Source organism: Parasteatoda tepidariorum, chromosome 2, assembly GCF_982258835.1.
Source record: "Parasteatoda tepidariorum strain Cologne lab strain chromosome 2, Ptep-v5.0, whole genome shotgun sequence".
Classification (NCBI taxonomy): domain Eukaryota; kingdom Metazoa; phylum Arthropoda; class Arachnida; order Araneae; family Theridiidae; genus Parasteatoda; species Parasteatoda tepidariorum.
Genome location: NC_141756.1, coordinates 85,692,315 through 85,718,694, shown reverse-complemented (window position 1 = coordinate 85,718,694; position 26,380 = coordinate 85,692,315). Strand labels below are relative to the sequence as shown.

General features: G+C 28.9%; 1 protein-coding gene across 14 annotated transcripts in view; it reads right to left on the bottom strand.

Annotated features, from left to right (window-relative positions):
- The window catches only part of LOC107437002 (latrophilin Cirl), a 271,860-nt gene that overhangs the window by 17,449 nt on the left and 228,031 nt on the right, over positions 1-26,380 (bottom strand). For 7 of the 14 annotated variants that reach the window (XM_087157642.1, XM_087157643.1, XM_087157654.1 and 4 more), the window contains one exon: positions 1,091-1,126. The exons of 5 other annotated variants lie outside the window; for them this stretch is intronic. In XM_087157642.1, coding sequence (XP_087013768.1) covers positions 1,091-1,126 — 36 coding nt within the window. Of the gene's footprint in view, positions 1-1,090; positions 1,127-1,362; positions 1,748-26,380 lie in introns of those variants that run through there. 2 more of the 14 variants (XM_087157652.1, XM_087157653.1) reach the window with 1 other exon arrangement.

Here is a 26,380-nt window from a genome sequence, read left to right as displayed (position 1 = left end):
AAGGGATCATTCGCAACTAACATAACCTTGTTGTTAAATAGGTAGCTGAACAACTTTCCTATTAACAGTTTTTCTGAGTAGGAAAACTGTGTATAGGAAAAACAAGATTACTGAAAACCGATTAGCAAAAGTTCTTATAAGATTAAATGTTGACTTATATTACTTTTTAGTTTTATTTCTGAAAATTTCTTGCAAAAATTTTCCAGTGTATTTAACAATTAAATATTTATATCTTTTAAAACTGCAGTAAAATTTATCGGGAAATAAAAATTTCATCTCAGAAGAATGATATTTTTTCTTGTAAAATAAGATACTGAATGTGATTAAATAGATTTAATTTTTATATAGAGCACTTTTCAGAGTAGAGTATTTCAAATTTTTTAATGCTACTTAACGTGACGTAATAATTTCAATCTTTTTTAAATTTTAAACTTTCAAATTAAACTTGCCAATCAGAAAATACATAAATATTTACAGCAATATTATTTTTATAGAAATATTAGTCTGAAAATACTCTAACGTAAGAGCCGAAAATGTGTTTCCATAAGATTAATTTCGGGGCCGCATTAAGCGTATGCGGGGCCCTAGGCCATTCAAATTTTTGGGGCCCTTAGATAAAAAAATTTTCTTGCATATTTTTTATTTATTCAAATATAAATGTATTTATATATTTTTTCATTAAAGAAGGCATATTTAAAATAAAAATAAATAATAATAAATTAAATTTTACTTTATTTTTATTAAATTAGAACTAAAAAATAATTATATCATTTTGAAAAATCATTGCTTTTCTTAATTTTTAAAATTTATTTTCAAAAAATGCATTTTAAGGGGGCCCCTAGTCATTAGGGGCCCCAGGCCATGGCCTAGTGGGTAATCCAGCCCTGATTAATTTACTAAACTGCAATGAACGAGTACTAAATAATGAAATGAAATTTGTTATATTGCATTGCAAAGGTACATATAAGCACATTTTTGCTGGTCACGATACCGCCGTACCACAAGTACTATTTCTGATAAGATGCCATTTTAAAATGTAATTGCTTCCTAATGATTGTGATTATGAAAGCAAATAAAAGTGATTGATTACCTAAGGAAGGAGGCTTCAGTGCTGCAGAAAAAGGAGCTGCAAATAAAAGGTAAAGAGAAAAAAAAATTCTAAATTAAAAATGAAATTAACAAAAGTGAAATAAATCATAAAATCATAATAAAACGAATTAGAAATTAAACAATAATGTAACAAAATAATAAAAAACCAGAGCAATGAATAATAAGGTAACAAAATAAAGTAATAATTATAAATTCGAAATAAAGTAACTAAAGCAAATAAAATAATAATATGCAAAATAAAATAAAAAAAGCCTCATAAATATTCAAAGGTTGCCAAAAGCCTTCCTAATTTGAAGAATTAAAAGTTCCAGAACATCCCTTTTGGTTTAAAAGACAACTGGGTAAAATAAAAATAAATAAAATGTCCGAAGCATTTCTTTATTGAGTGTACTTTTTTCATGAATATTCAATTTCCTCTCAAGTCAGTCAAGTGTCAAATCGAATTCAATTCGCATGCGAAGCGAAACGAGACCGTCCCCTTCGTTCAAGGTCAACCAATCGTAAGTAACATCAAATCAAGATTTGCCGACCCCCCAAGGCACAAGCTTTTACAAACGATTTATTGTTCTTTTCTTGTAAAGAGAAGGATCAGATTGCTTTATTTACACACCGCTATACATTCTTCCTCCGGAATTTTAAGTTTTTTTTTTCTTCTTTTTCCTTCCACCGTCTGAATTTCCGAAATAATCTTGAAAATGGTTTGTTTGATAGAATCAAATGAAAGGAATTAAAATTTGCGACAAGCATAAACAACGCGGATGTAATGTTTATGTTAATTAGAGCAATAGTTCCCAAATGGTGTTCCGCGGAACCCTAGGGTTAGGGCAGGGGTTCCGAGAAAGTGCCAGTAATGATATTCGAAAAACTAATTAAATTTTTATCCATTATTTACTTATTATTTCCGCTATTTTTTATGAAATTAATTAAATTAAATGCTTGTGAAGAACGAAATTTAAAATTTCTAATCCGTTTTAAGTTTTTTCTAGTAAAAACATGAAAAGGATATTTATTCATGAAAAATTTCTTTAGTATTTCGAATCGAATAAAAATAATCAAATTCAATCATGCAGAAGTATGTTTCTCTAAAACCCATTTTCTTCCCCTTTTTTTCGTTTTTATTTTAATTTAAACCATATTTCATCGCAGTCATTTTCAGTTTATGCATGCATTAAAACCTAATTAAGAACTCGACTAGACGCCGCTCCAGACCTGTAAATTCAACTGTCTGGTATTAAAACCAATTTTAAGACTAATAATGATAACACTATAAAAAATTGAAATAAACAAGTACTTGAACATGCAATTTGTCCTAATATATGTTGATTTGCTCATTTATGCTTCTTTTGATTAAAATAAGAATTATACAAATTTGTTGTCTTATTAACAAAAAATAAATAAAACGAATAAAGAGATAGACGAGAAGAAAAAAAATAGACATATTTGCTAGGTGTTGGTAATTCTTCAGACAAAATATTTGAAAGATCAAAGAGAATAAATTATAATAAGTTAACTACTGATAATTTTATATTATAACCGACGCTGAACACCCAACCCAATTTTGGGTTATGTTCAATTCCATAGCCTTATAATTTTGAACCCAATCAGATGACAAGGGAACTTCTGAATCAAGTATTGAGAGAAATTTGCCGTCGTAGAGGCATTTTTGCGTTTCATGGAGAGGAAAACCTCTCATGGTTAGTCCGACGACAGGGGGGCTCTAACCAATGAACCGTTTACCATTGAGGATATTTTACGTGAACACTGTGGTCGGTTCGAACCGGCTGCGGAAATCGTATCAACCCGTCATCGTTGGGATTCGAACTCTGTTCGATCGACCCAATTTTTTGGGTTTACTACTACTAATGTTCAACTCCGTAGCCTTGTAATTTTGAACCAATCCAGAAGACAGGGAAACTCCTGGATCAGTACCCCCCAGAGGAATTGATTTGTTATGGGAACATGGAGGACTTTGCGACTCAACAGATTTAACGTGCATCAGACACCATTTACTACACGGGGAGTCTTCGTCCGGTGGGTGTCGAACACACGAACTCTTGGACATGGGTCCGGTGCCCTACCAACCAGGCTATCCCGGCTCCATTACAGATAATTTCAAATTTTCTTTCATAACAAAAAATTAAAGACGAGAGCTATAACAAAACCTGAGTTATTAACTTAAAAAAAAAAATCGTCACTTATATCGCACACCAATAGTTATATATTCATATAAAATATTTACTTTACCTTATAACAGCTGAAAATGCATAGATGGATTTAAAATAGTTATGGAGTTAATAATAATAAAAGTATTTTGATGCAATAAATAAGTAATATTCATACATCCAAATCGGGAAAAAAAATTTCACGATAAAATTAATAAGACGGCGACAGTATTTGGCATGACAAAAGTAATAACTATTTAAATGTTTTAAACATCAGTTTTACAAGAAGTCGACAGATGGCAGCATGTGTTCCATGCACACCTATCATCATCTGTCAAAAGATAGAAACAGAAGACACATGGCTTTGACAGTAAAGTGACTGTAATGGAGATAACTTGTTTTCTGAGCGCTTCGGGCCATTCTTTCGCTATCTTGCACGGAGGAGAAGGAAAAAAAAAAAAAAAAAAAAATTCCGAACCGGTTTTGTAAAAGCAATTTGTGCGTCTACGGTCATGTTTTTGTGAGAGTTTTCTGGTGGAAACTTCTGACCGTTTCCTAAGCCAAGGTGTGCTTTAAATCTTAACTTTTTGCTCTTGGCAGTTGTGATGAAAGTTTCTTTTTAATGATGTATCCTTTTTCATACACAGGCAGAGGAAAATAAAACTGAAATTAAATCACCCATGGTGATGATTTGTTTTAGCTTGCTTATTTGTTGAAAAGTTAGATTTCTAAATACAGTAAATCAATTTTAAAACACGCCTATTACTTATACTTTCAAATTCAAGCAACAAATAACAACTCATTGACCGTTAAGAAAATGATCTTAAATAAGTCTGATTGCCTACCCAACAATACACGTCAAAATCATTTTTTAATGTTAAAAGAAAATAAACCTTTATTTGCAAACTTAAAAATAAATAAATGTTAAGAAATAAACATTATTTGATTATACTTTACTCCTATAACAATTAAATTTCACTAAGAAAAAGAAATAGATAACTTATAGCAAAGCACGATTTAAATTCTCCTCCAACCTGTTTAAAAAATTAATAATTAACATGAAACACTTTTATAAAGAAGTGTATTTCTTCAAAATAATTTTTTTATATACATTTTAATGGGGAAGTAACATGAAAATCGCTGATTTAAGAAAATAAATAAATATAGCCTAATAATTTAGTATTTTTGAAAACAAAGATTTTAATTTGCTAAATCATAAGTTAACAATGAAATTCAGTAAGCAACTTGCGTTCAATATCGGAAATAAATAAATAGAGTCTTAAAATTCGATATTTATTAAACCACAGCCAGTATAAATTGTTTTTATATTGCACTTTTCGATTTAAGTTTTTAAATAAATTAAAAGTAGAACATTTGAAAACTACTTTGTGAATATAAACTAAGAATCAAGGTCATAAGTTAACGATAAATTTAAATGTTGAAAGAACAATATATCATTGCAGTACATTTTATTTTTCATGTATTGCAATGATATATTTTTAATGTATTGTAATGAAAAAGTAGCATCAATATGTTGAAAGAAATGAATACAGCTTAAAAATACGAAAATTATTTTCAAAAAATTTAAAAATAAAAAATAAAAACTAGAATTAATTATATTTTATCGTTATTTACTTTTCAAGCGGAATTTGTAAGCGAAAAAGTAGAATATTGAAAAATAATTGAGAGAATACAAACGATTAAACTTCATTTAATCACGATCATAAATTAACTGTATAATTCATTACCAGACTATCATTCAGGTGTGCTCAAGAACCTAAACCAACAATATATCAATATCCGATTTCATTGCACGCGTGGCAACCTAATCCATCTAACAAACTTAAATTTTGGTTCAGCCACATTGCACAACTCTCAATTAAGTTAAAACAACTTGTAAACTTAAAATCCGCGCGGCATTTCCTTCGTCGGGGAATCAATTTTTCACTGAATTGGATCCAATTCGTTTGAAATGCAAACTTGGAAACAAAATAAACGAACCTCATTATCCGGAATAAGTCTCTGGATACCCGGAAAGCCTTTTTTCTTAGAAGGACAATTCATTTAGAGAAGAAAAAAAAAGAACAGAAAAAGAATCGAAGAACCTTTAACTTTTATTTGTTTGTTAACTAATGAGCTCCAAGTTGAAGAAAATCGATAGGCAGTGATTGAACGGAGCAATTAGCAAACCTTCACTTGATTAAACAATCCTATGAAGTTTATTTTAAGAAAATCCTCTGTTTCAGCTGAGTTTGGATTTAGGATTGTGTAAAAATTTATTTTGCGATTCTTTTAAGAAAATCAAGAGAGGATAAAACAGGAATTTTTACAGATGGAGACTCTTTAACGTGGCTTCAAAGTAAATGTATTGACATGCATACAACGATTTGCTACTTTGAAATTGCTAGTAACAGATGTGGATAGACAAATATTTATACACAGACTAAGTAACTAAGCCTTTTAGCTTAAGTAATTCCTAAGAAAAGGAAAAGTCTAGTGATCTGTTGTAGTTGAAGGTAAATCAATAACCATGCAGAATGAAGTAATTCTGTATCCCATAACGCTTCACTATTCGAAATCATCATTATTGGCAATTACAATGATATACTTTATTTTTAAATTGATAGCTCCAAATTATTATTATTCTTTTATCCAGAATCCATTTCAAAATGCATTTTACCTGTGATTCTTTTAAGAAGTTTCTAAACTCAGCTAATAATTCCTAACCTCAATATTTGCCAGACCTTTAATTTATTTAAAATAAAGAAAGAACGAAATTTTCCACCAAAAATTTAATTTTCAACAATTCAAGCGTATTTTGAGAATAAACTTTCATATATTTCTAATGTAAATATAATCATATAAATATAGTAAATTGAAATGAAGAAACTCATCTAGAGTTAAAGATAAGAATGTTTAGAAATAGATTTTTCATTTAAAATCTTCCATCTATGGAATGAATGCCTTCAAATAGAATTTCTTAAGGACTTATTAAAATGATGTATAATGATCCATGCCATATTTAGGAACAGAAGCTATATGCTTCAAAATAGCAGTGATATCTACTCCAAAACAAAATTTAAACTAGAAATCTTAAAACTTGGGTGTTTAAATAGTTAAATGAAAACGATGTAGTTTGACAAACAACGCCAGTTTCAAGATTTCTAATGCCATTTAACACGATTTTCGCATAATTTAATTCAAATTTATAACCTAAGGCAATACAGAATTTTAAGTCTGTTCATAACTTTGGGAATTTTAGCAGAATACTGATGAGGGTGGACGAAATACGAAAGCATGAAATCAAATCACGACGTAAAGTTGACGCACTTTCGCCAAATGCTTAATTGCACAAACAAAACGTTCATCCCGGACCAAAACATTATTAAAATCTCAGAAGCTTCACCCTTGCCCAGCCTCCATTCTTTCGACTAGTTTTCTAAATGGCCTAAAGCTTCATGGCACGGGCTTATAGAGCTGGAAGTTTAACCATTTCATTAGGTGGGCAAAAGTTCAATTAGGCTTTCTGAAACTCGTAGTCAAACTTTTGGAAGTGAAATTTCGTCTTCATCGCCGCGCAATTTAGCTACACACAAAATTAAACAAAAGTGCAAGCTCATTGGGAAAACGGGATTTAAGATAATTACATCAAGAACTGTATTCGTCGCCAGCGTGCGCGGCCGCAGGGGGTGTAGCAACAAATATGTGAAAGAATTCGCTGCCCTCACTAAAGGAAGGTTATTTTGATACATTTTTCGTTCATGCTCTGCCAAAACATTCATGCGGAAAAATTCCCCTTCAAAACATTTGGTTACAGTCAGAACATCGGGAATTTTCAAGAAATGGAAAACATTCTGATAATAGTTGCCCTTCTAGAAACCCTACTCAACGGGATTCCATTTCATGCATTTTTATAATCACGAGCAGAAATACAACAGCAAAACAGAAACTATTTTACCCTTTCATAAATTTCGCGTCGCATATGAGAAAGATACATTAAAGATGGATTTCGTTTTGTATTTTTAATGAACAAAACTTTCTTCTTAGGTGAAAATCATTAAAAAAATTTGTAATTTCGCTCTACATATGAGAGATACAATAAAAATGAATTTCGTTTTGTATTTTTTATTAACAAAACTTTCTTCTTAGGTGAAAATCATTAAAAAAATTTGTAATTTCGCTCTACATATGAGAGATACAATAAAAATGAATTTCGTTTTGTATTTTTAATGAACAAAACTTTCTTCTTAGGTGAAAATCATTAAAAAAATTTGTAATTTCGCTCTACATATGAGAGATACAATAAAAATGAATTTCGTTTTGTATTTTTAATGAACAAAACTTTCTTCTTAGGTGAAAATCATTAAAAAAATTTGTAATTTCGCTCTACATATGAGAGATACAATAAAAATGAATTTCGTTTTGTATTTTTTATTAACAAAACTTTCTTCTTAGGTGAAAATCATTAAAAAAATTTGTAATTTCGCTCTACATATGAGAGATACAATAAAAATGAATTTCGTTTTGTATTTTTTATTAACAAAACTTTCTTTTAAGGCAAGAATCATTTCAAAACTTTGTTATTATTGACCTTAAGCTAACTACAATATAGTTTTAGTATTTATACTCTTAAAAATACACATTTGATGATCGCTTGCCTTGCTGGTATGATCGCTTGCATGTCTTCTGCAAGGTTCTTTAAAAACGAAAAATTAAATGGTTGTTTTTATATTTGTTTCATTTAATAGGAAAAACGAAAAAAGAAAGAAACAATATCTCCGGGTTTTCTTTCTCAGTTCAATGCCCGTGCTTATAGAGAAAAGAGAGGAATTGGTCAGCATTGGACAAATTAAATACAAGATAATGGACACAATTTGGCACCGAGGGCGATCGGTATATGCCCCCCCCCCAATGATTAGAAATCTCAAATAGACATTTCTTAGAAATGGAAAAAAAAAATCATGAATAAATTAGTATTTTATTTTGTATCCGCCAAACACTGGGCACGCAAGATGTTCATGAAATTAATCAAAACTATTTCAGATTGCAAAATAAGAATAATAAATTTTAGCAATCAGAAAGAAAATTCTTATAACAATTCTTGGCAATAAAAAGAAAAATGATAAGAGTTACTAAAGAAAGCAAAAATTTAGGAATATCGATATCAACATAATGGGCAGAAAACATTGAAACAAAAACTCAATAAATTAGGCATGGTGAGACAAGGCAATTGATTTTATTTCGATGTTGAATCTATTGGTGAGGACGTCATTATCATTCAATATCCCAAAAATTTGAAGAATAAGGAAAACGAAGATGCATAATTAAGATAATCGAATTTTTTGTAAAAAATCTTTAAAAAAAAAAAATAGATCACGTTTCAGTGAAGAATGAAAAACAAAACAGAACGACTTTTTTTTTACTTTCGAACGGACGAGTAGAATAAGAAATAGATAAAAAACTGATAAAATCACGACAATACTGAAAGAATTCTTCATTCGTTTGTCTGTAAAAAGAAGAAAAAAAGAAGAACTGTTATTCTTTCTTACAGGTCAGTGATCACAATAAAGACTAAGGCGATTATGAAAGGAAAAAAATAACAATAATTTCATACCCTGAGACAGACGACGGGAAACTCAACTTTTTTATTTTATTCCAATTCTTAGGGTCGACCTAAATTTCGTTTGTGATCATGGTAATTTTATAACAGAAGATTCATAATTTACTATTATTAGTAAATAGAACCTAATTTAAGGATAGAAGTTTCGATTTTATTTAGAATAACAAATGGTAAATGTATGATTATTTATGCATCAATTTCCTCTCGCAATTCTTCCTTTGTAGTTTTTGTCTAAATTATACAGTTTCGCTGGACGAAATCAATTTTAAATTAAGGCGCCCATGCTAATAAATTTCAAATGCATACCTATTAACATAACAGAAAAAATATTTTTCAAACAAATCATTAATTAGAAAAAAACTAAAACAGAATGAAATTGATGTGATTTGAATAAATTATAGTAAATAATACGTGTAAAACATATTTAAGCGATCCAACAATAATGCAAATAATATAATTTATTAATTAAAATGAATCAATGAATAATAATTAAAAAACAAATAGCTGAGTAGCAATGCAATCAAACGATGAAAGATTTTAAATTAACGAAAAATAGAGGGACAGCAACAAATTTAAAGAAAGGTCTTAAATGAAAACAAAACTTTGCATTAAAAATTTTTTTTGATAAAGAATACGCAAGTTAGCTCGATTAAAAATGCTATAATGTATAAAAGGAGAAAATACTAGTAATGTAAGGGTTCCTCAAATTTTACCGGCTCCGGGTACCCCCGTGAAAACGAAATTTTCTTACCCGGCCGGGTTAAAAGAATACCTTTACGTATAAGGTAAAATTTGAAACTGAATATTCAATGTTCCTCTCATAAATAAACTGCTCACTAGGGTACTAATTTTTTAATCAATTATTTTTAGAAAATTTCGGCTTATTCAAACTTCCATTATAAATAAGGTACATTTTATTTTGCTGCTTACAGACAGAATCTCCAAATAAATCGAAAACTTAATATTATTAAATTCATTTGAACTTATGATTCATAAGAAAAACTAAGTATCAATACTATCTCAACTATGGCATTAACGCCTCGCAACTTTGTATCAAAAGACAGCAAAAATTCCTATATTATCTCTTCATGACCCATAAGACTTTTGCATTATTAATGTTCGCTCCGAACGAAAGAAAAGCCGAAGCAAATCCTGCCCATCTTAATCGCAGGGAATGAATAATAAATTGAATGCCCCGGCTAAAATCTGATTCTGCCTTGGCTGCTAATTTAAACTCCTCTGCAGATCGTCTTTATGCCCCGTAATGAAGGGGGCATCGATATTCAATTTCCATGATCATGGCGAGTGCATGCTCCTTTTGCCTCGCCAATTAAAGGAAAATAAAGCCATTTCTCTTCCGCTGTTTTAAACAGATGCTTAAAACAAGCAAACGAAGGAACAATTATTTGATGAAAACTCTTCATGTTTTCAGATTTTTGCATCAGTTGTGATACCCCATCGGATTATGAATGGAATATGGTTTTTGATGTTTCTTTACTTGAGAGTCAATCGGAAATAAGTAGCCGATAGCGTTTTAATAATTCAAGTAATTTCCATTTGCTTCGTTGTTCTACTCTTTATAAATAAAATAGTTCAAATATTTTGCGAGGAATGGGAGAAGGATTACGATTTATCAGTAATTATATTACGGTTTCATTTTCAAGATTACGGTATTATGACTCAGTAATAAAATGTACGACTATAAATTTTTTTTTCTCCCCTTAACCCTCTGACACTGATAAGACACCGGTGTCCCTTTCAAATAAAAAAAATTTTTTTAGCCACCTACGAGTCCTAACCACCTACGTTGATAATATATTAAATTTGTATAGTAAAATTATATTGTTTTATATTTTGTACCAACATAGTTTTTATTTTTCGAGTGAAATATTATCAATCTATGTGAACGTTATTTGTAAAACGATAACGTTACGATTAACTCTTTGACGGAGATGGTATACCGTTATATATATATATATATATATATATATATATATATATATATATATATATATATATATATATATATATATATATATATATATATATATATATATATATATATATTATAAAAAAATATATTTTGGTATTTTTTAAACTATTAAAAAAAAAAACAGTTTAATTGTTACTAAGAGAATTGTTAGATAATCGGAATTATCTTAGTACTAAAATATAAAATTGAAAAAAATTATTTCGAAATTTATTTATTTTTTATTTATTTAAAAATGTATCATTAATTGATTTGGTAAATTCTGGAAAGTTCAATGCTGAATAATTGTTTCTCTTAGATCTAAATAACTGTAAATAAGTGCGAATTTGAAAAATTATTGTTTGGAAAAATTAACATTTAACGCAAAAACAGACACCGGTGTTTTATGCTATATTTCATAATCATAAATTATTAAAATGCTAAATACAATATTTTTCACTTATCTTGATCTAAATTATTACAAAATAATGAAGAAAGTTTAAAAAATATGTTTAATAAAAATTCTGAATCAAAGGGTTAACTACGAGTTATGAAATTTTGTTATTTGCAGCAAACTAACAAATTGAGGTAAACAAACACAATAAAAGTAACGCTTAAATATTATTCTTTTTTATTTATTAATAAATTAAACGTTGATTAACATAAAATACGTGATTAATGTATGAAATATTGATTTCCCCCTCCCCTTTTTTTGTTCTTTTTAAAGTACTTTTCTATTAATACTTTTTTTGAATTTGTAAACTTTACCAAAGCTCTCTTCTAGGATATTTTATTCTTTTTTTATTTTTAATTACATCAAAAACATTTTTTTCCCGGAAAACTTTCCTTTATTTTTGTTTGCCAACAGAGGCTGTATCTTGTAAAACAGCTTGTTACTTTGATTAATAGGGTTCAAAAAAGATGTTAGAGAATACATTTAAAAAGATCTTGTTTGTGAACATCTTCGCACTAGTATCTCGTTAAGTTATCTCCAAAAGCAAATCTTTTTTAACAAACACAAAGCAAATTTTTTTTTTTCCCTCTTCGCATCTGAGTTCTAACTTACCAATCATTCTCAGAGATAAATATTTATCTTCAGTTTATTTGCTTTCTTAATTAAATGTCGGACGCACAAAACTCTCTAATGCTATTCCATCTTCTTTCATGTTTTTTCTCCCCTTTTAACGAGAAAGATTTACGCATCAAAAATTTAACCGCGAATTTTTAATTTAATTTTTAAATGGTATAGAAACCGTTTTGACATTCATTCATTTTTTCCCCTCCATTATTTGGCCTTAAGAGTTGTAGATTCGAATTCTATGTGCGATTTTTTTTTTTCTGAAGGAAGAAAATAGTTCTGGTTTCTTAGAATTTTGTACGTTGCTACGACCTTTGCAACCTGTATATCTGCCTATTCCAAATGCATTTATATTTCTTCATTAAAACCTTTAGAAGTGTGATTCTTTTTCAAACTAAGTTGTATTTCCGATTATAGGAAGTTATGCGGAATTCCAAAAGGTGTTATTTGCTTAAATTCAAGCCAACAGTTATCTTTAGTACGGTTATTCTGCCCACATACTTTGCGTCAAAAATGCACAGGTATTCAGTTGTTATATAAAAAGGGAGACCATACAAAAATTGACAAAGTGACAATTTGTTGCAAGTATTTATCAGAGAAATCAAAATTGGCTTTGTTGCAAGCATTCATGAAGGTAATCAGAATTGGCTTTGTTGCAAGTATTTATGAAGGAAGTTAAAATTGGCTTTGTTGCAAATATTTATGAAGAAAATTAAAATTTACTTAGTTGCAAGTGTTCATCAAAGAAATCAGAATCGATTTTGCTGCAAGTATTTATCAAATCAATCAGAATTGGCTATGTTGCAAGTATTCATAAAATCAATCAGAATTGGCTTTGTTGCAAGTATTTATTAAATCAATCAGAATTGGCTTCCTTGCAAGTATTTATCAAATCAATCAGAATTGGTTTCGTTGCAAGTATTTATCAAAGTAATCAAAATTGGCTTTATTGCAAGTATTTACCGTATTGATTGCTAAATTTATTTTATTAAAGTATAATTGTATTAAAGTATATTGCATAATTGTATTGATTTTTTTTTCTTCTGTAAAACAGCAGGTTGTCAATTACATTTCTAGTATTTTATCTGGTTCTTAATAATTAATTGTTATAATTAAACACATTTTGTTAATTTTTTTCCCATTATTTCTCTGAGAATTGTTTAATCTGCAATCATTTTTCTTCAAATTCACTTGTCTTCTTAAATGCCTGATACGACATAGTAGGAGGTTTGGAATTGGAAGTAAAAAAGAAATTGATTTATAAAGCAAACTTTACTCGAGTTTTTAAAATAAATCACTTACTGCCATTATTTTTGCGATCTTGATTTTGCGTCTTGTCGAAAGCAACTCTTCCTGTAAAACTGTTTTCCTTTTCATTTTATTTTTCCTTTTTCCCCCCCTCTATAGAGATATTTTAAGAAGCAATGTTAAAGTAAGTAGAAAAAAAATAACTTAAGAAATCTCCAACTATCCTCTGGGGAAGATGTTGTAGACACTTGAAGACAAATAGCTGGACAAGAAGAGAGAACGTTATTTCCTTCGAAAAGAAAATTTTTCAGCTTTGTAAAAGGACCGAGTGTAGTTTTTGTTGCTGTGGGCTATCTTCAGTTTTGTCACCGGAATCGGGCCATCACTCAAGAGTGACTAAAAATATTTCTTTAAGCCCTCCTTTTATCCAGAAATACCTCCGGATTTCAAGCGGAATAGTGGCATAAGGACTTCCAAGATATGTGTTTTCTGTTTCTTACAGTACATAATTCGATACTTATATACTTCTTGATAAATGCCTTCTATTTTCTGAGATAAAGTTTTCATTCGGACAATGCAAAGTATTTATTTTGTCTTTGGAAGTTACGGTGGTCAGCTGTCTTTGCGTTAATACTGCATTGAAGTTGCCATTTTACTGTTTTACTCGAAACGTTCACGATTCATTCTTTTATATTCTCATCATATGTTTTTAATTGTCAATGGCATTCGCCGCATATTTTTTGGAGTGCATAATTGATGCTTAATAAATGTCGTATTTGAATTTTCTATGCGTTATATTTGGTATAGCTTTCAATTCGTTGATTTTAGCTTTGATGAGTTCTATTTTTGTTAAAGAAAATCCAATATTATAATTAATTTTGTAAAAAAATCCAATAATATTTTTTTTTATTCATTCATTTATTTATTTTTATTTGAGCAAATGGATGTAATCATTCCCAAATTAGTTTATAAAATTTCATTTTCAGTCATTCTCTAGATTTTAGTGTTGTTTACGTATACTTTTTTCTTAAATTTTCTATACGTTACACGTAGTATAGTAACATTTTATATTTATATCACAAATTGTTTTGCCTCTTCTTCTTCTTCTTTTTTTTTTTTACATATTTTTCTCACACGAAATTTTTTTTCCGATTTCCAACAGTTGCAGATTATATAACAGATAAGTTTTTTTGCCTTTATTTTGCATACATAAATAATCTTATTACAGAAGCTTCTAGTTTTTATTAGTCAGGTTTATACACAGTTTAAAGGAATCTTTGAATATTGCCTAACTTTCTATGCGTATGAGATTAGAAGTTTTTCACAACAGTATTGTAATAAAACGAGTGCTTATCAATTGATTCACTTTTAAAAACTAGCACTTTTAATTAGTTAATTGTTTTTTCTTATAAGTAAATGAAATCACATAGAAGAAACACAAAAGCGTACAGCTCGCTGCTGTTAGCGAATTCAGTAATTACTTTTCCCGCGTTAAATAACGCTTTTGATTGGTACACAGCTCAATATTTTAAAAGAAAAATTTCGTCATATTTTACTATTTTCATTTTTAAAAAAACTGACTTTCTCCTAATACCGATAACATTTTCTTTCTTTTTAACGTGTGTATGACTTCGAACAGTCGAAAGTTACACAGTATCATTCATTTATAATCCATTCACCTCTGGGCGGACAACAGCGCCACGAACGGTCACTTCAAGAAGGAAAATGCAGCTCCGGTTTCTAATATTATTCTTTCTCTTAAAACTTCCGATATTTCTTTTTTTTTTTCTTTTTTCCCCTCTCTCTGCCGGTGTACAATTGCTGGCGGCTACACCTGTGCGTTGTTAAAAGCGCCTCTTTTTTAATGGCGGCCATTAAAGAATCGTGATTACATGGGAGGAGACAACGGTTCGACATTTGATACCGGCTCTGAATCTAATTAAATCTCAGGCGGATAACAGATAATGGAATTATATCCACCGAAATCTACAACGATATTCGGTCACCGTGTACATTTGCAACTTCCTATGATTTAACATTGGGCCATTAATTAAATGTGCTACTGTTTAAGTTGCATGTAAACTGTTTCATATTACGTACTATTATTGCACTAGCAGTGTGTCCTGTATTACACATTCAACCATTTGGCCGTTACATAACCTGCAAAAAGGTTTCTTTAAAATTGATAAATTAGAATAAACCTAGTTTTAACCATCCTTCATTATATCAGTACTATTCATAATTATTTTTTTTTCTTAACCCTTTGCAACCTATATCTTTAAATGCCAAATTACTTCAAATCAATTGAAATTTTCCCCTATAAAACGAGGGCGTATAAATTTGTTGGAACCTTAGTAAAATAAGTTCATTTACTTGCTTTTTCAGCAAGGGAAGATTAAACCTGCTCTGTGATATTGTTCAACTCTGTTGAAAAAGAAAAATTTGAAAGCAATAAGTTACAATTTTTGTTAATTTAAATTGTTAAAATTTTTATAAATGATAAAATATTTACTTCACATACGCTGATTCGCAGTCTACCAAAACAGTAGACTCCAGATGCGTAGTAATGTTCAATAAATATTAAACTCTTTTTATATTATTGTTCAACTTTATTGAAAAAAAAAAAGTACTTAAAAATAAGCTTAACATTTTCTTAATATAAAACTTTAAACATCTTACTTAAAATCGTAACATAAGAGGATTCGCAGGTAATTAAAAAAAAAAAAAAAGTAGATTCTAGGTACAAAGAACGTCGCAATTTTCAATACATGCAAAGTACCAAATATCACTTAATTCATGCAATGAATTGAAATATATTTAAGAAAACCCCCAAGGACCGGCGCATACATTTAAAATTATTTAACTAATATTGAAAGGCACATTATAATAGAAATTTAATTATTTCCGTTATCACAATCGTATAAACATTAACAAAGATTCCTTGAAACATTTCTAACAATTCTGTTTTCTGTCAGAACAACTTTCCAGTTGAGGAAGATAAATGCTAATCTAAATTCCTCAACAAAGATATTCGAGCTAAGTGCTTAGCCGTACTTCTAAGTGGAAAATAAATGAAATAAAAAAAGGTAAATGGAATTTCTGGGCAGCAGATTTCGTGGACGTCTCTTGGGCGTAAGAACCCTTTATGCCCCCTACTCTAGGCTTTAAAGTAATTGAAAAAGCTGGAAGAAATTCTTATGAAATGCCATTGCGCGGAAGTGTATTGGATTAAGTTTGTAATGGTTTCCTCTTTTTTAAATCTTTAATCTTTCCTACTTGGGTTTGCTAGCAGAAATCGATTTAAAACGTTTCTCCCGTAACAGTTCGAAAAATATAAATGAGAATGCTTTCTGGAAATATCAAACGGCGCTAATTTAAATATTATCGGTTAGATTTATTATTATTTTTCTTTTTTTTTATATTTCTGAAACTCGTTTATTTTCAATTTAATATGAGACCCCACTTCTATTTTTTAAATTTATTCTAGAAACGTACTTGGTATAAATGTAATCGACAAACCTGTTTCTACTCTTATCGGTGTTTTAATTCATTTCATTTAGTTATTTCAATGATGTTGTTACTTTATATTATTCAATACTAAATTAATGTATTGGATATTTTATCGTTAAGAGCCCCTGCCCTCTTGGATTCTATGTTTAATTTTTGATTTGAGTAATCTTATTGTACTTGACAAATTTTTGACGGTTATGATATTATTTGACAGCACAATACCATTCAAATGAGGTAGAAAATAAAGGTGTCCCTTTAAGAGATTAGGAGAAATAGCACTTGATAATATTTTGAACTTCTGTGGATTCCTCCCCAAAACTTTTACGCAATAAAATTATGCGTTTTGGGGTTTTGAGTAAGTAATTTAAAAACTACACGTTTTTCCAGTTTAGATTTTTTTAAAAATATAATTTTATTACATTTTAAACTGATGAAAAGCGATTTGGACGACGCTAAAAAATTTCCCTTTGACTTTAATTGCATAAAAATAAAGATACTTATCAAAAAACTAGCAACTATTTAATTATCTTTCAAAAAGTGCTGATTGCAGAATTGCATTGGCATAATTTTGTGGGGGGGGGGGGGGGGAATTAATAGAGGATTTAAAATACCACACGCTTTATATCTCACATTCTGATTTGGATAACAGACATGTAACGGAAGATACTGCCAAATGGAGTAAATATTCATCAGTTTATTTGAGAAAAATAAATAAAAAGGATTAAAAGAATATTTAGAATTTTTCTACCCGTCGTCACCTCTTCGACATCTTAGTTCGGTCGGGAGAGGAAGGGTCTCTTTAGAGGACACCATACCACGGGAGAAACTTTTCGTCACAAATTTTCTTTCACATCCATAATTTAAAGTATAGAAAGAGTAAGTTCAAACAAACCTAGAGTAAGACATGAAGTATGGAGAGATATTTTTAAATGAATCTTCTTTTCTTAATAATTTCAATAAGTTGCTTGCATTTTGTTATTTTGAAATTTTTTTCCTGCAATTGAATGGCTTACTCTAGGTTTGTCTGAAATAATTTTTTTCTTTCTTTCAAATTTCAAATTAGTAATGGAGGTGGAAAAAAAAATCGTGACGAAAAGTTCCTATCGTGGTTCTTAAGTGCAGTTGCACACGTGCTGACAGTTTTCAAAATAAAAAATGCATTTTTTTAAAAATCCATATTGAAATCTCTATTATTTATTTACACTTGCTCACGTAAAGTTTCAATTAATTAATTTAAAAATCAAATTGAATTTGCATGTTTTTATTTAACATTATTAATGCAGCGTAGCTTTTACTTGAAATTTTCAAAAATAATATCAACGTATCCAGAATATTTTTTTTATTTCTTTCTACATGTTACCGTTTCTTTGGAAATAAATAAATAAATAAAAATATTTTAAATGGCTATTCAGTTAATTTATGACATTAATACATTAATCTTAACGTACAGTCTCCAACAGACACTTCAATCTTCTTTCTTTTAAGTTTTTAAACCTAAATGTCACAAAAAAATTAATTGCTGTGTAAAATAAAAACATTTTTACAAACTTACTACTCTCCCCCTTTATCAGACGAACATTTACGACACACAGATGGCAAAAAGTGGTAAAACAAAACTTCTTGACCTTATCTTTGAAAGAATGATAAGGAAGAAAACTGCATTAAAGGAGTAGTTAAACATGTAATTTGTAATCTTCACAAACGAATTTAGTCCGATTAGGGAGAGAAACTCCAAGAATTCTTTACTCATCTCTCTGCTTCATTTCTCTTTATTATTCAGTTACGGTTGTGATTAAAATTAATATTCTTTCCTAGCATTCCAGGGTTGGGTCACCTGGCTCTTTTCTTCGCGCGAGTCTTTATTTGGATGATGCAAACGTTATTTAATATATTATTTTTTTACCCGATTTTTATCAATCATACTTTTATTGTGCATTTTTTTTTCATTTAGTTTTTCTGTCTTAATGTGCTTCTCCTTGGGAAAAAGAAAGATTAATTACTGTACTTATCGCATTCAGAGATCATTTTCTGTTTCGTTTTCTATTATTAATTTATTATTAAACCCATCTGCTCTAAATACGTCGTTTTTGTTATGAATAGCTCCCGGTTGTTTTACAAACATATCAGTTTTAACTTGGGGCAATTATTTTTTCCTTTTTAAATTTTATTTATCTCTTTTTTTCAAAGTTTTAAACCCTTTTTTTTATTATGTCTCCGGCGTGGGTTGACAAAACTCTGTTGCATAAAATAAAAGATTTTATCTGGTGCAAATATTTTTAATGAGCCGTCTGAAAAAGTAACTCTGGCTCTTAAAATTTGGAATTTTTATATTTGAACGAATTCGTAACCAATAGAGATTAAATAAAATTTGCCGTGCAAATTTCTTCCGCTGTATTCTATATTTTAATTCTAAACAATTTAAGAGCGACTTTTCTTTTTTTTTGCCATATACATACCTTAAAAGTAGAATTGGAAAGGTAATTTAAAAATTGGACAAATAAAAATAAGTAAAGAATAGATGCTTGCTAATATAACAATATCTTTTTTTTTTAAATGTTTTACTGAAAACATTTAACGGAAAACGCATATAAATTCTTTATAATTCCTGACAATTTTAAAATGTTATAACATACATAATCTTTGATAGAGTTCAAAAATCCGATACCAAATGCAAATAAAATCATAGTTGAGCATTGTAACTTAGATTTTAATTGCAGGCAGTAGTAAAAAATAGAAATATTTCTATTTTCTACCATTGTAAAATGAATACGTTTCCTTTATGGGAGTGAATGCATCATAGGAAGAGGGTGCATAAAAACAGAAAGAAATTACGCTCGCATTCATTTTTCAAACAGCTAAATAAAATTTGAGGAGATGGTGGAAATGTTTTTTGGGGTGAAACAACGAGGCATGAAAGCTCTCTCAGTTAGTGAACCCTATTGTTCGATGAAAATATTGAAAAGTATCCGGGAATTCCGAAAATAGGAAATAATTTTAGCAACATTTTCTAACGTTCTCTTTTTCTTTCTTTTTCCGAAATGAGGAGAATGGTTAATAAAATGTTTTAGGAAAATAAGTGACTAAAAAAGAAGCAGAAATGCCATCTCGTAAAATGTTCCTTTTGACTTTCGGAAAATAATTTTTTAAAGGTTGTAAGGGATAACTGAAACAACATTTAAAATGAAATTACTATAGATAAATAAAATTTATGTATAATATTCATTTGCGGTTTATGAAGAAGAAAAACCTTAGATTGAAGAAATGCAACAAGAAAAATGATGAGTACATATATAAAATGAAAAAAAAAAAAGAGTCGATTTATGTTACAGTGCTGTTTCATGCGAACAAAAAATTTAAAAAGTAGTAAATAATCTCTATATTTTTTTAAAACTTCATATGTATCTACCATTATCGACGTATATCTAACACGAAAATCGTCTTTGCACACAATTTTAATAATAAAATGAAAGAAATACAAACGAAAGTGTTGCTTATTTTGATATCTTTTAATAGACTTTTCGTTTTTTTTTTTATTAATTTTATTTTATTTCGTTTTTTTTTTATTAATTTTTATTTTATTTTGTACATATTTAAGCGCACATATCACATCAACGCATAAAATTAAATGAAAATTAAACAAAAAAAAGGACGTCACTTTTAACGCTTAAATAAATCTAGTTTTAATAATATATACAGAAAAGTAAAAATATGAAAATATAAAGAAAAGAAACGAAAACGCGCTTTCAATCACTAAATTTCTATTGTTAGCCAAAAAAAAAATATTTATATTTTATAAGAAAACCTTAGAATTCGAAAGTAGAGAATCATTTTCAACAGCATTTTCAAACATTTTTTTCTCTCGCAGAAATGAGAAAGAAGTCTGAAAATGAAAGAACAAAACAAATAGCTAAATCGACAAGGTAAGAGGAAATAAGAAATGTGTTCCTTTCCTGTTAAATCTCCTGTTTAATTAAACCGCTCGGTGCTGTCTTTACGCAATTTTTTTTATTCCCTTCTCGAAATAATCTGATCCGCGAAAAAAAGAATTAAATAAATAAATAACATTAATTATTGATGAGGCAAAAAAAAAAAAAAGGACGAAGGATTACGAATTCCAATGAGAGAAAAACTGCGAAGACGAAAAATCGAATGATTTTTTTTTAACTGCCAGATCAAGGAAGCGGAAAGTTTTTGGAATTTCTCCTCCTCTCCTCTGGAGAAAAAGGGAGAAGACGGTTTTATTATTTTCCACTGGGAAAAGGCATGCGGTAAGAAATAAACGGAAATTGAAACCGATTCCGGCGTTTTCGAAAATAGGGATAACTCCGGGATAAAGAAATTCGGAAACACACAAAAAGATTTAACTCATTTTACATATTAAAAGGGGCGCAAAATATCATCTTCAATAACATTATCATGGAAGCAAGTGCAAATTTTTTTCCTTAGCAAAATCGATTACAACATTCTAATGAAGCTTATAAGTGCAAATTCAATTCTTGAGAGCAGTTTACTTATGTTAGTAGGATTCGTTTTCTTTATAACATTATTCTGTTTCAAGCCGAGTTTCGTATTTTAACCATTTTATTTAAAAAAAAAAGTTAATTCAATTTTCATATTTCCATAACTATTAACACAGTTTGCATCAAAATTATTCAATACTTATGAGCAATTTATTTTGCAGAGAGCGCGAATAAATGATTGAAAATGGAAAGAATATAATGGGGCTATTTTTTAGCAACATGTATATTATAAAGCTTGTTAAAAAGAGAGTTAATGTCTTTTGAACTAGCTTTAAAAATACTAGACAATCCAGTTTTCAACAATGAAATAATATCAAGATCATTTAAGATACAAATAGACTATTTTAAAATTGCTTTAAAAAAGTTTGCCAATTAATACATTTTCAGTAATTATTATTAAAAATATATTATTCAGTGTTTTGGTAACATACCACAAAAATGAGGCATTTTATCGTAATGTTTTTTGAAAAATTCTGTACTTTGGGGTACGAAATATTTGCCAAATGTTCGACAGTTAAAAAAAAAAATCCTTTACAACACTAAGTTTAACAGTTCGTAATTAGTGATATTTTTAATAAAATTAACAATAAAATTAGCTTCAAATAAAATAAAGTTTCGGTGTTTCATAGTACCCGGAATAACTTGTTGCCACAAATATTGACAAAAACAATAAAATTAATAATGGAGAAAAACGATGTCTTCTTTAGAAAATCTTTTTTACCAGTAGAAATTTTTAAGAATACATTTTTCAAAGAAGAAAACAACAACAATGATTAACTTCAGGGGTAAAGAGCCACGATTTCAATTAACATTCCTTTTCAAAGAGCAAGGTTAGGATGGTAAGTACCTCTTGAATGCTAATAAAGTCTTTTACTAAGTCATGTGACATACGGCACTTAGAAACTTTAATAAGAAAATATACAATTAATCATTTGTAAGAGCTATATTTTAATATTCATTTGTCTTTTTTTTTCTTCTTCTTCCTGCTGTTTTATTAGTATTAAGGCAACAGCACTGCCTACCATTAAGTAATCAATAAGAATGTGCATTAATAAACGATTAATTTAATAAAATTAGTCGTCCGAGGTGAAATTAGGCCTGAAAATTATTATGAAACACAACTAATAACGAAAGTAATTAATATTCAGGATTAGTTTCAGCTAAAAAAAAATTATAAAGAAATTATTACAACTGACATTACTTTTAAACAGAAACTACTTTTTTTCTCCAGAAAACATGACAATTGACACTGGTGATATTTTATACTGAACACAAAAAAAGCAGAAAACATTAAACTTTGTTGACCCCCTCCCTTGTGCTCGGAAGAAAAAAAAAGAGGGTTCGTCTACGAAATGTCCCACGCCCTGAGTGTTACAGCGCATGCGTAGACATGAGCTGCACTTCAGATCCCAAGATGACATTTTCGTTTACTTATTTTTAAAGGCAGATAAAGTATGTTTTTAAGTTTAAAGTATTCTTGGTTGCATTTCTGCACATTTATCTTTTTTTTTAAAAGAGCGAGAGATAATTTTAGAGTTGCAAAAATCGTGTCATCACGCGTAGCGCCTTTGTAGCATGTATAAGAATACATTACTTATAAATATTCCACTATCGTCTTTAAAAGGAATTAATTATATTACTCAAAAATTTCACGAGAATTGCTGTCTGGTACAAGAGGGTCGAGCGATGAGTGTCGAAAGAGAAGTTGCATTCAACTTTTGAATTTCATCGAAGGAAACGCATATTTTAATTTATTTTTATCTACAAAAATAGATCGGGCTATGCTCCATAGTTGATCATCGTTGCATTCTATTAAAATATTGATGCTTTCTCTGAACAGTGTCATAAGTTGCAGCATTGAAGTAGCGAATTATAGAAAAAAAATAGTAGGAAATATCAGAACAATTGGAAATCGTGTAATTTTGTTCTGATTGAAATCTAGCCCAAAATATATGTTCATTAATATATTCTAAATAATACGAAACTTTCGACCACTAAAATGAATGTAGCTTTTAAGAAAAATCACATCGCAATAAGATTTTTTTTAAAGAAAAGATTAAATCTTAGTTCGATGTATACTTATATTTTGTGTAAGAAATTAGACTTCCTAAAGAGGGACATTATTAGAGAAATATTTCAACGAAAACAATCTATCAGAAAGAATCAAATATAAAGATTGATATTAATAGAAATATTTCAAAGAAAATATTTATTTTATTGTAATAATTCATATAAAGATGGACATCAATAGAGAAATATTTCAATGAAAATATTTAATTTATCGGAATAATTCATATAAAGACGGACATCAATAGAGAAATATTTCAATGAAAATATTTAATTTATCAGAATAATTCATATAAAGATGGACATCAATAGAGAAATATTTCAATGAAAATATTTAATTAATCGGAATAATTCATATAAAGATGGACATCAATAGAGAAATATTTCAATGAAAATTAATTTATCGGAATAAATCTTACATGCAATAACAATCCTTTGAAAGTTTGGGGTTCAACTAAAGAAAACAGAACAAATAAATTTAACTTCTAATTAATAAATTCAAAACCCCTAAAAAGATTTATGATATTATTATCCAGCGCCATAGACAATGAGCTTCCTTACAAACAATAAACATGTACAATTTATCAGTTGTTCAAATAAACAAAATGTTCTAGAAGAAAACAACGACCTATAAAGATACAGAGGGAAATATTTACTCCCATTTGGTATCCCAAAAAGAGAATTTATTTTCAATTTTTTTTTTCCCTACCTCTGACCTCTCAGAACAGGTGACCTTAGCGAACATACCATGCATCTCGAACACCGCTCCTACCATTGTTGGTTTGAATTTTTTTTTCTTTCTTTTCTTCTTTTAACATTTTTTTGAAAGTCCATCATCATCCCTCCTCCCTTCTTCTCCCTCCCACATCCTTAATCTATTCTGTTTTGCATGTTTCGCTCACTCAAACAACCGGACTATCCGGCATGTCGTCATTAAAGATTACGAGGAGAAGGATGGGTGAAGTAGGAAAAGATTTTTCGTGACGAGCGGCTAAAAAATGAATAAGTTCGTTTCTCTCCATGTTTTCTGCCTCGCTAAACACTTACCTAGTAAGAATTAAGACATAATCCTATATTTTATTTTTTCACCGTTAAGTTGTTATTGTTAAAATTAAAAGAAAAAATGGTGTAGAGAAATAGTAATGTGTAATTAAACAACAGTTTTCTCAAATACAATCCTTGAATAGTATAGGATTTATTTCTTAAGAGTGTTATTTTCGGAATGGAATATATATATACATCTAGTATTAACACGCATTTAATTAAATGTTTGACCTGAGCATTTTTACGGTTATTAAATTAATATTTTGAAATCAAATAGCATAGGATATACTTCTTATGAGTGTTATTTTCGGAATGAAATATATATGCGTCTAGTATTAACACGCATTTCATTAAATGTTTGACCGGAATATTTCTACGAAATTAAAAAGCATGAGATATATTTCGAGTGTTATTTTCGTAATGAAACACACACACGTCTAGTAATAACACGCATTTAATTAAATGCTTGACCTGAACATTTCTAAGGTTATTAAATTAATATTTTGAAATTTAAAAGTATAGGTATATTTTAATGTGTTATTTTCGGAATAAAATATGCATACGTCAAGTATTAACACGCATTTAACTAAATGCTTAATCCGAACATTTCTACAGTTATTAAATTATTCCGAAATTGAAAAGCATAGGTATATTTTTAATGAGTGTTATTTTCGAATACATACGCCAAGTATTAACACGCATTTAATTAAAAGTATGACTAGGGTATTTCTGAGGTTATTAAACTAATATTTTGAAATTTAAATATGCTGCGAATAAATAAAAAACAACGTCAAGCGACAGCTTATCAATACGCGTAAGTTGAAGTTATAAATGTTTACTTTCACATGCGCATCCTTGCAATTTTGGACTCAACTCAAAAGACAAGAAAAATCCTGATTTAAAAAAAAGTCAAAGTATACAAACAAACATGTTAGGAATGTAGCAGTTATAATATAAAAAATAATAAAATCTTAATTGTATTTAAAAATTATATATTTCAGTACATTTTTACCAAATTAGTCCTAAACAATTTTCTGATAAATCGATTTTGTTTTCAGAAAAATATTGCCTAAAAGATTTGGCAACTACTTTTAGCAATTTCTAAAAGATAAATGAAACCTTATTGGCAATGTCAGTACCATTGTTACAAAATGAAAATCAGTACACAAATACAGTTCTAATAATCCTAAAATGAAACGAAATTAAATAATAACACATAAACAAAATAACAATATTCTTTTCGCAGACGATCCCAAAACTTGCTTTGTAATATTTTAATAATCTCGAGTTATTTTGGTGGTCTTCCAAAAAAAAAAATAATAATAATCTAAGTTACTTTATAAAAGGAAGTTGAGCTATCAGAGGAAATAGTTCGGAAAACGGGAAAAGAAATAAAAAGAAACTGGATAAAAAGGTGAAGCTAATTACTTTATCAATACCATCGGGACTTATTAAAAAAAAACCTCCAAAAGAAGAAGAAATGATGAGTTTTATATTGATTCGCGGAACAGCGATCTTATGCAGAGGCAAAAAGCAACCAATCTATTTTTTTTTTTTATAACTTTCATTTATTAAGTTTTTTTTGTATTTTATCATTTACTGCTGTCCCCTACCTCCTTTCGAGCGATTCATTTAGTTTTCTTATTTTCAGAGAATTAATTCTTGCTGTGAGTTTTCCTTCCTCCCACCTCCCCACTACTCTTCTAAAGACACGAGGAGTTCTTAAAATAAAAAAACAGTGAACCGACCTCGGATGTAATGAAAATAATGATAAATAAAACGTTGTTTTGATGTAGTTCATTCCCTCTGCCCCTTGTTTTCACGATTAATTTGCTCGATTTTTTTTTTCTTCTTTTAAAAAACTGATGCATTAGAATTTAAAAAAAAAAATTCCAATATTTTAAATGTTTAGTTAAAATGAAAAAAATAAATGAAATTAAACATTCATAGAATTTCTTTAATTAGAAATAACTCTCCCAATTCGCAAAGACGAAAAATTTTTAGAAAAAATAAAAATTGAAATGAAAATATTATTTTTTAAGGGAAAAAAAA